At 45.7% G+C, this 10,181-nt stretch overlaps 1 protein-coding gene across 1 annotated transcript in view; it reads right to left on the bottom strand.

Annotated features, from left to right (window-relative positions):
• Window positions 1–249: 249 nt before the first annotated feature.
• LOC123962221 overlaps window positions 250–10,181 on the bottom strand; it is a 20,889-nt gene continuing 10,957 nt past the window's right edge. The window contains exons 7-13 of the mRNA XM_046038251.1: window positions 8,071–8,377; window positions 6,843–6,936; window positions 6,621–6,708; window positions 4,810–5,128; window positions 3,410–3,503; window positions 3,243–3,330; window positions 250–2,524 (exon numbers count right to left, since the gene is read on the bottom strand). Of these exons, the coding sequence (XP_045894207.1) occupies window positions 1,949–2,524; window positions 3,243–3,330; window positions 3,410–3,503; window positions 4,810–5,128; window positions 6,621–6,708; window positions 6,843–6,936; window positions 8,071–8,377 (1,566 nt within the window). The 3' untranslated portion in view covers window positions 250–1,948. The remainder of the gene's footprint in view (window positions 2,525–3,242; window positions 3,331–3,409; window positions 3,504–4,809; window positions 5,129–6,620; window positions 6,709–6,842; window positions 6,937–8,070; window positions 8,378–10,181) is intronic.

Here is a 10,181-nt window from a genome sequence, read left to right as displayed (position 1 = left end):
ATAAATAAAACCGATGACGTGATGACACACATCATCTGTCTCTGTTTGGATCAGGAAACAAGACGTGAATCGTTTTTGGTTTTATGTTCGAAGCGTCTCCTCAGGACAGCAGGACGTGATGTTAAAGCTCCTCCTGGGTTTGACAAACCGACCGCCATCGCCACTTTTTCATAAAAATAACACAAAGATGTTAAAATAATTACCAACAAGGGGGTCGGCCGCCCAAATAAATCCTGCGTGGGAAACACGTGAACAAGAGGATTTTAATGCAGATTCAGGTCCAATACAAACTGCTTATGTTTGACTTTCTACATCAGTGCAAAGTGGCCTCCAACCCCGGAGGTCAGTCTCCATCCCCGGAGGTCAGTCTCCAACCCCGGAGGTCAGTCTCCATCCCCGGAGGTCAGTCTCCATCCCCGGAGGTCAGTCTCCATCCCCGGAGGTCAGTCTCCACCCCCGGAGGTCTAAACAGGTAGAGCTGCACAATCATTAATCAGGATTTTGCTTTGTTTTTTTTACGCTCAGTGGTTTGTGGCGTCTCAACGTGTTAAATATCTATTTGGAGTTTTGGTGAAGAAGTGATGTTTGGTTTCATCCTCGTGTTACTTTACACACTGAAGAGCGATGGAATCAGTTTGATGCATTAACGTAAAGTGGGGGAAAAGAGAAGAGGCAGGATCAGAAAGAGTAAACTGCCTTCAGCTCGATGTCGTAATATACAAATACTTGAAGTACTACATGCAGTGATTTCAAATCAAACTGGCCGCAGCATATTAATGATGTCGACACAGCAGGACGCCAAATAGAAAGGTTAGAAAGTGGGAATGACTTGATTCCTGTTGAGCGATATAATAATCGGTCCACCTTGTTGGCAGAGAGAGTTACTGCAGGTTCTATCGTTTGTCTCCTCTTCAGAGAGCGTCCACGTGTTATCACATATAAACCAGACAACACGCTCTCTGAGCAGCGGCGTTAAGGCGCCCTCATTTGGAACAAACGTTTAGAGGCGTTCGAATGCAACCTGAAATCTGAACACCGTTTCCCCCGTTAGTTTCAAGTGTGACATTTTTGTGTGGTTTCATAGAAACATAAAAAGGTGTTTCATCGACACAAGATCACAGTTTCTTCTGAGGTTTCACTGATACTTTACTTTTTAGTTTTACGACAAACTTCTGATCTTTTAAACTGACAAACATCACGTGTGTGTGATTCAGGTCACAATTCAAACAGGATCTAAACATTACTCGTCTCTCGCCGGTGACTACTTGGGTGGAGGTACCATCCGCCAAGGAGCCACCCATCAACTCAGAGACCGCCACGTTTCACATTTCTGGAGGTGGACTCTGGCGTCTGAAAGGTGCGGGCGGCATTCAGACGCAGTTCGACCGCCTGATGAGCTTCTGTTGGAGCGTATCGGACGCTTTACGCCGCCTCAGTAATCGACAGATTCTACAGGTGAGTAACTAGTAACAGGAGACCAGAGCTAGACCTCCAAAATATATCGGTGTCAGTGACGAGCTGAAACGTCTCTGTGTCGTAAAAACAAACAAACTAAAGAATCTGTATTAATCATTTCTGATAAAAAAAAAACAAAAAACGATTTATTGGATCTTTTAAAACTTCAAATATCTTCCAGTAACACTTAAAAAATCCAAATCACACATTAAATATCCTGATTGAGATCATGTGATCCTGATTGTGCAGCCCTCCTGCTAAACTGGTCTACGTCGCCGGGTGCTCTCCGGGACCCGTCCCCCGCCCCCCCCCCCGGCTCTGTGTGGAAGACCTACAGCCACGTCTCTACATCCAAAACGTGGCTTTGACCTCAGCGGGTTCACCGGGTCTCCTCTGTGGCCCGTCTGTCAGCGTGGTTCCCTCCTGAAGGTCCAGACCACGACAGACCAGCATGTCTCTAGAGGGACGGTCTACATCCCCAGAGCGCGGCGGCCTACATGAGGGCGTTGAGGTGTCCGGAGTGTCCTACAGAGTTCAGCATCAAGGCTCTCTGGTCCAGCACCTCCCTCTCTCGGCCCAGCGTCGCTCTCTCCTGCTCCACCATGGCTCGGTCCCGCTCCACCGCCGCCCTCTCCCTCTCCAGCCACAGCCTCTCAGCCTGCACCGCCGCCCTCTCTCTCTCCACCGCCGCCCTCTCTCGCTCCACCATCTCCCTCTCCCGCTCCATCGCCGCCCTCTCCCGCTCCACCATCTCCCACTCCCGCTCCAGTCCTCCCAGCGGCCCGTCGCACGCCTCCGAGCTTCTCTGCTGGTTCTGCTCGGCGGTGGCGGCGGCGTCAAACGGCTCCTGTCCGTAGTCTGATGAGGAGGTGGGGGGCGGAGGGGCGGGGCGGGACTTGTGTTTCGGGGCGGGGTCAGGGTGCTGCTCGTCATCCTGAGTGACGGGGGTGAGGAGGGGGGCGCTGCTCGCCAGACGGCCCTCCATGGCCTCATTCATCAGGTGAAACCACGGCCAGGAGGAGGTGCCGTCCGCTACGCTCTCCATCCCAACAGGAGGGTACTTCAGATCCTGAAGGGGGGGAAACAGAACACTCACTACAGCACCACATATAGATTCATCCGCCGCTGAAAGTAGTCCCCAACAGATGCTCTACTTCCTCCTGTTTGTCTGACAGAAACTACAGCGAGCAGCATTTACTATAAATTAAATTATAAATTACTGAGTCTTTTAAACATGAAACTAATTAATCTATGAGGAGTTTTTTAAAATTTATGCAAAATCAACATTTTCCTGATGGTTTAGTTTCAATAAAAGGAACAAAATGATGCAGAAATTACAACATCAGGATGGTGATGGGCTAAAAATATGAATTCATGTTTTGTCAGGTAAGTCAGCAAGATGACAAGCAAACGATTTTTAAAATGTTTGTTTTCTGAATGGAGTTTGGCTCGATCAGGGCTGTGCTAAACTTGTTTCAAGTCAGCAGCTGGAATCAACTGACTGAACTTTCTTAAAGTTTCTGAACTTACAGGTAGTTCAGCTTCCTCTCTTCCTTTTCTCCTGTTTTATCTGGTTTCTGTATAAATATGAAGTTGTATCTCAGAGCTCTGGGCGCCCGCTCACGGCTACAATAACGACAGTGGAGGTTGGAAACTCGGCGGCTCGCTGCAGGTTAAGAAGCTCAAGTGACTTTTTACTCCCCAAAATTAATATTTAAAAAGGTTAATTAACTCCGCCCCCAGCTCTCTCCTCCAGAGACTGGATACTGGTTTACGGACTACCTTACCTTGTATCTCCTCTTCAGATTGTCCCACTTCTTTGCCATCTGGTAGGTTGAGACTTTCCCCTGCAGCCCGAGCTCCTTCAGGATGGCCCTGGGGGAGAGTCAGGATGCATGAGGGAACACTTAAGCTGTTGTTTGATGCTTACCGAGAAAAAGGCAGGCTCTCTTACTTCCACGCAGCTTTGGCAGCGTTTCTCCTCCCGGTGAACAACGACTCGTTAGAAGCTCGCAGTTTAATCATCCTCCGGGTGTCCTGGTCCGACACTGCGGCAGGTAAAGAGACAATACGCAGCTTGATGTCAGCCCTTAATTAACAGACAGTTTTCAACATTGTGAACAAGAACGTTTTTAAATCAAGTAACTAAGAGCGACACAGCAGCTGCCAGCAAGCAGGAACCTCCGGGTCTGAAAGTGAAGCCGATGCTGAAGAGCCTGCAGCCAGCAGGGGTGTGATTGTATAGAAGTCTATGAGAAAATGTTTCTACTTGTCAGCTGATTTATTCCCTCAGTAAACACTTTCCTGATGAGTTTATGGTCTCAGTCGCTAGTTTCAAGTCTTCTTCAACACAGCATGATGTTCATTTAGTAAATTATGGTCCCGTTTAGAGGAACAGAGACCAGGAAGCAGGGGAGCAGTGTTTCCTCTATATGCATTCAGGAGCAGCGGTGCGCCGTGAAATGTGCAAATAAAATGCACCTCAGAAGGGAGGAGGTTTCTCATGCTGCCTATTTTTTATATTAATGTTTACAGATAAATGTCAGAAGCTGTAAAATGAAGACACAGAAGGCAAACATGAATTCTGAGGTCATATTAACAGGGTTTTAGGGGGTGATGCCCAAAACATGCTGTGCCCTCACTGTAAAATCACTGTGGAGCATCAGAACCAACCAAATTACTTTCTCCAGATCTGAAGGTTGTCGTTCCTCCAGCAGGCTGATCTTTGGCTGTTGTGTATTTATTATCTGCTTGGGCTTTTCCAACCATTTGTTCAGAGATATGGTGAAAATAACGGCCCAATGTGATGTGAAATTACATATTTTTCATTGGAAAACATAAAAATGTTCTTGGGGTTAGGGTTAAGATGCCAAACTGGAGGCTTCAAAGACAACGGTCCACAAACCAACAGGTGACGTCACTTCAGTATGTATGATGTGTCCAGGCTGTCAGTGCTGCACTTTACTTCTACTATCGTCCCAAAGTTCAAGGGTCTATTTTATTTAATATTTTTAAAGAATGTCTTGTTTTGTCCAGAACCCACAGAGATTCAGTTGACTGAGATATAAAAGCAGAAATATTCTTCAGCTAAAGACGTAAAAACTAGAGGACATTTGGTGTTTTCTGAATCATTTTCTGTCGATTGACTAATTTAATACCAAAACACACTAAATAAATGCCTATAAAATAAAACAATACGAAAAGCAAAATATAAATACCCACAAGTTTGAATGTAACACTATAAAAGGTCTACGATACAGAAACGCATAAATTACAAATATATTCCACGACATGCAAAATAAATAAAAGCTGAAACATTTATACTAATAAGCCCAGAAGGAGAAGAAGCTTTACTTTTATAGGACAGGTCTGAGGGCGTCGAACACTCCTCCCCACTGGCGTCGATGTAGGTAACGTTCCCATCAGCCTCGGCGGCGTCCCCCCCCACCATGCTCTCCAGCTCCGACACGCTGCTCCTCTCTGCCAGCAAACAGTCTCTGTCGGGAGGCGGCGACGAGCCGAAGACGCCGTCCTCCTCGCTGCTCCAGACGGGCGTCACTCTGGGAGCTTTTCCCGACAGCCGTCCCTCCAGAGCGTCGCTCATCAGCTGGAACCAGGGCCAGGAGGCCGGGTTAGTCTGGCCCTCCATCCCCCGAGGAGGAAACTTCAGGTCCTGCAAATACAGAGGGGACCCAGTTAGACGACACAGCGGCCATGAGGCTGAACAGCGGGCCCTCTGATTCTCTCTTCTGCGCTGCCCGACTGTTTTGCAGTACTGACTCAAACGTCTGTTGTGGGCGGGTTTTCAGAGGAGCATCCCCATTGGGGACACACAAAGCTAGGGAGGGACTTGTCTCAAATACTGATTGACGTTTGCAGTAGCCAACAGCGCTGAATGTGCGTTACGCCCCCACAACGTCTTGGAGACTCTGTGCAGACCACTTCCAGCTCCCGCCTAGTGAACACGGCAGCCGGTGTAACAAAATCTGTGACCAAAACCCAAACGATGATGTTTTCCTAACCATAACCAAGTACTTTTAGTACCTAAACCCAACCAAGTACTTTTAGCAAACTGCAGCCAATTCACATCGTCAACAAAACTTCCCACTGGGGTCACAGAATCTGATAGTGTGTGACACATTTTGGTGTCACCGGGACCAAACACATCATCCAGTCTGACAAGAGGGAATACAGTACCAGGAGGCTTTCCCCGGGACTGGAGTCAGCTAATAGGACCGCTAGCAGCCCGGCAATTAACCGAGCTAACTGGCTACAGATATTTACATTTATTCATTTAGCTGACGCTTTTATCCAAAAGTCACACGCCTCTGGAGCAACAAGGGGTTAAGTGTCTTGCTCAGGGACACATTGGTGGATGGGTCACAATGGGGGATTGAACCCGGGTCTCTCACGTGTGTCTTATCCATTGCGCCATCACCACCCCACACAGATAAGACAGCTGCAGCCAGATAGTTAGCAGCATTTAACAGTTTAGCAAAAACTAAAGCGATCTGTCCATCCTGAAGCTCCGTAACGTTAAATCCCCTCCGTACTGTGTTCGGTCCTGTTCAGGCTGTGTTCACTGGGAGGCTGCTGACCGCGGTGTCATTACCCGCTCGCACCGGCTCCGGAACGTTACCCGCCATCTCTCCCTGCTGGGCCCCCCCGCCCCTGGCCATAGACTTTACAAACCCCCTCCATGGCTTGAGTAACATCAGAAGTGTAACGTTAAACTCTAACACTCCCCCAGTGCTCCGAGCTCCCAGTCCAGGCAGAGCCGGCTAACTGAGCTAACTTACAGCAGCTAGTAGCTAAAGCTGAAGCCATCTGTTCATCAGCGAACGCCGTAAATCACAGATCGTTGAAGCAGAGCAGCCGGAGGACATCAGAGGGAGAACCAGAACATATTGTTCTCCATCAAATTTGATCCAGTTTCACCAAAATCAGTTGCTAAAGATTTGTTTTTGTTTTTGTAGAGTAATCAGTGAGGGTCCGGTCGGCCCCCAGAAACACTACACTCAGGTGGAGTCATAAAAATGAGAAAGCTTTTCATTGGACGCTGAATTAATGGGGATGACGCCAAATGATTTTAACAAAATAAGACTTTCCTTCCTGTACAGGTAAGACTAAGGCTTGGTGCAGATCAAACTCTGGAAGGCTGTCACCTTGAATTTGGTCTTCAGGTTGTCCCACTTCTTGGCGACCTGGTCCGGTGTTATCTTCCCCGTCAGACCCATCTCCTTCACTATTCCCCTGCGGACAAACAAAAAATAATTAACAACATAAAACCAGGATTATTCAAGGATCTGGGCTTTAGTCACAGCTGGATGGAAACCAGCTGATGTTCACAGACTGAACTTCTTTAAAGACATTTTGTGATCCTTTACCTCCAGGCCGGCTTGGCGGTGTTCCTCCTCCCAGTAAACAGAGACTCGTTCGCAGCTCGTAACTCAATTAGTCTCCTGGTGTCTTCCTCTGTCACTGGAATGAAGGTGAAGTTCTGATTTTATACTTTGCCAACAGATGAACTAAAACATTCTCCAAAAACAGAACCGCTGTGGATGGTACGACAGGAAACAACCTCTGATTTAGATGCCAGAGCTGCAACGACGAGTCAATTAATCGATTAGTTGTCAACTACTAAATTAATCGCCAACTATTTTAATAATAGATTAATCGCTTTGAGTCCTTTTTTACAAAATAACGTCCATAAGCCATATTCAACTTCTCAAATGTGAATATCTTCTGGTATTTTGCAAAAAAATACTTTTTAGGACGTCACCTCGGGCTTTGGGGAACGCTAATCAACATTTTTCACAATTTTCTGGACCAAACAACTAATCAAATAATCAAGAAAATAGACAGATTAATAGACTATGACAATAATCGTTAGCTGCAGCCCTAGTAAATGTTTTCACCTGTCAAACTTCTACAGTTTAATCTTTACTTAAAGGGTAACATCGGTATTTTTCAACCTGACTTTCCCATGTTTTTGTGTCTGTGGGACAACAGTTTTTAAAGGAGACCTAAACTAAAAGCCAAAGCTTCAAAAACTGAGGTTAACGCATTTATAAGACATCCCTGTGAGCAAAAACCTCCGATTTTCTCCTGTTCTGAACGCTCTGTTTTCAACTGCTTCTTCCACCAACGGCTCCGTTTATCAGAGCCAGAGGGAGCCGGTGTTCCATATATTTTACGTTACATTTACTCATTTAGCTGACGTTTTATCCAAAGCTACTTACAATTGCTATACATTTCAGAGGTCGCACTCCCAGTGTGTCTTGCTCAGGGACAATCAGAAGACAGTGGGGTTTGGGTGTCTGACAGCATTATGGAAAGGATTCCTACAGATTGAGACCTTTGTTTTATGAATAAGATCCTTTTAGTTTCACCAGAATCAGTCGATATATAATCGCTCTCATCAAAGTCCAGTGATCATCACACTCCTGTTAAAGTGTCAGGACACAGTAAAAAGATCAGGATCCATGAGAGAGAGTTATCAGAGATATCGTCTTTTTTATTCCACACATTCTTCTTCTGTCAAAACCAGGGACCTACATTACCCACAATGCAACTCGACTGTTTTGATACATGTTGTATTAACGTAACACCTACATTTGTATGTGAACTCGGCCATGCGGTGCAGATCTCCCAGAGCCGAGGACCCGTTCTTCTCTTCGTTATCAACCAGCAGGTCCATCTCCGACTCCGTCAGGAACTCGGCCATTCCCCCTCGGCTCCGGCGTGCTCGTTTCTTGGGCGTTGGCGACAGGGGCTCACAATCCTCGTCTTCGTCCTCCACGATGGGCGTGAGGATGGGCGCCGCCCCGGCGAATCGTCCCTCCATGGCGTCGTTCATTCGGTAAAACCAGGGCCAGGAGCTCGGGTTCGTCTCCACGCCGCGAGCAGGAAACTTCAACTCCTGGTGGAGACAGAAAACGCTACAGATCGTCCACAGAGGGACCTTATCCTCCTGTCAACACCGCCACCAGCACCAGCTCCTGTTACCCATGACTCACTGGGACATCTCCGTTTCTCTACGCCACCATTTCATTATGCATTTTAATTTGGAAAGGATTTAATAACAGAGTGATGGCAGGAACATTTGGCCTGTGAAGTAATGAGAAGAGTTAACCCACAAACATCCGGCCTCAGGAATCTTCAACCTCTCCAACTTGTGAGGTTTGTTTGTATTAGTGCTCCTAGTCGGATCCACCAGACTGTCTGAACTCGCTCCTTTCAACTTGCTGAGCGCCGTGTTCACGAGTCAGTGACCTTTCTAGAGATTTGATCATTAGTAGAGCTGCAACGAGTAGTCGATCAACAGAAAATTAATCGGCAACTACTTTGGTCATTTTTCAAGCAAAGATTCCAGATATTCCTAAATTATATTTATTTTTCTTTTTGTGTTTCATTTAGTAATATTTTCTGTTTGTTTCAGAACACATATTTGGGACTCCTGCTGGAGACGTTTTATTTTGTAACCGTCATCGTTTGTGTCCAATAAAATGACATCACACATCTGCCTCCTTGCCTCACTGGATTTTACAAATGTGCCGAGTCAGAAACTGTAAAAATAAAATCAGCTCCTTAACAGGGTTGAAACGATTACGATAAAAATTCCTGACTGTTATTATTAACGTACACATTTTAATTACTATGACAACCGTGTTTGGTTACCGCGCCATTATAAACTCACGGCAAATCCTGTCCAGCATCAACCGAAGTTATCGACAGTCTCCCAGAAGCTTGAAACATGGTTTTTATTTGGCTGTTATTTTAATGTTTACGCAAACAAAATTTTATTTGTAGTTTTCAAAATAAAACTTGATGAAATGGTTTCAGTGTGTGTTTCGGCACATTTTCACAACACCGTGATAACACTGATTACCGTCACACCTATAATCTTGACATGAAATTTTCATACTACTTAATTAGTAATAGTAGAAAATAGTTTAGCATGTTTGCCTTCCTCAAACTGCCATATTAATCTACCTGTGGTGCTGTCAGAAACCAGCAGAGGGTGAGTGGCAGAAAGAAACAGTTTCAAATAAAGTTGGATCTTTAAACAGCAGAGTGGTCAACTACGATGAGGACATGGTGAACACAAAGTTTATTTTTTTTAGATTTTATTTATATATTGTAGTTCATTTCATATTTAAACTCCAGATGAATTCAGATTAAGGCTAACAAGTGTTTCTCCTCTTGTGTTGAAAGGAGACTATCTGGACTTTGTTCCTGAGAGAAAGTTGGTAAATGTGACGTAAAGTTCTCTTAAATCATTCGTACGTGACACTTCACCTCTTATGTGAGGCCCAGCGTCGCCTAAACAGAGACGTCACCACGAGTCATGGTCTGTCTGTGGAGTCGGAGGGGGTTGGACCTACCTTGTATCTCCTCTTCAGGTTGTCCCACTTCTTTGCTAACTGATCTGTGGTCAGCTTCCCCTGAAGGCCCAGCTCATAAAGAATGGCTCTGCAAGAAATGACTCAGATTGAATCCCTGACTGAAGACCCTGTTTACAATCAGTAGAGTTTTTCACCAGAAAAACAGTTCAGTTTCCTTCCTTTATAACAGTGATTTCCAAAGTGTGGTGCGGCCCTGGGGGTGCGTGACAGGAAAAATGTAATGGTGGTGTGGCAGTGTAATAAATACAACAATTATTTGTTGTGGAATTTTTCATGATATAAAAACCTGAATTGAAAACTTTCCTTTGTAAATTTAAT

Source organism: Micropterus dolomieu, linkage group LG22, assembly GCF_021292245.1.
Source record: "Micropterus dolomieu isolate WLL.071019.BEF.003 ecotype Adirondacks linkage group LG22, ASM2129224v1, whole genome shotgun sequence".
Lineage (NCBI taxonomy): Eukaryota > Metazoa > Chordata > Actinopteri > Centrarchiformes > Centrarchidae > Micropterus > Micropterus dolomieu.
Note: the sequence above shows the minus strand (reverse complement) of the source record. Positions and strands in the feature narration are given on the sequence as shown.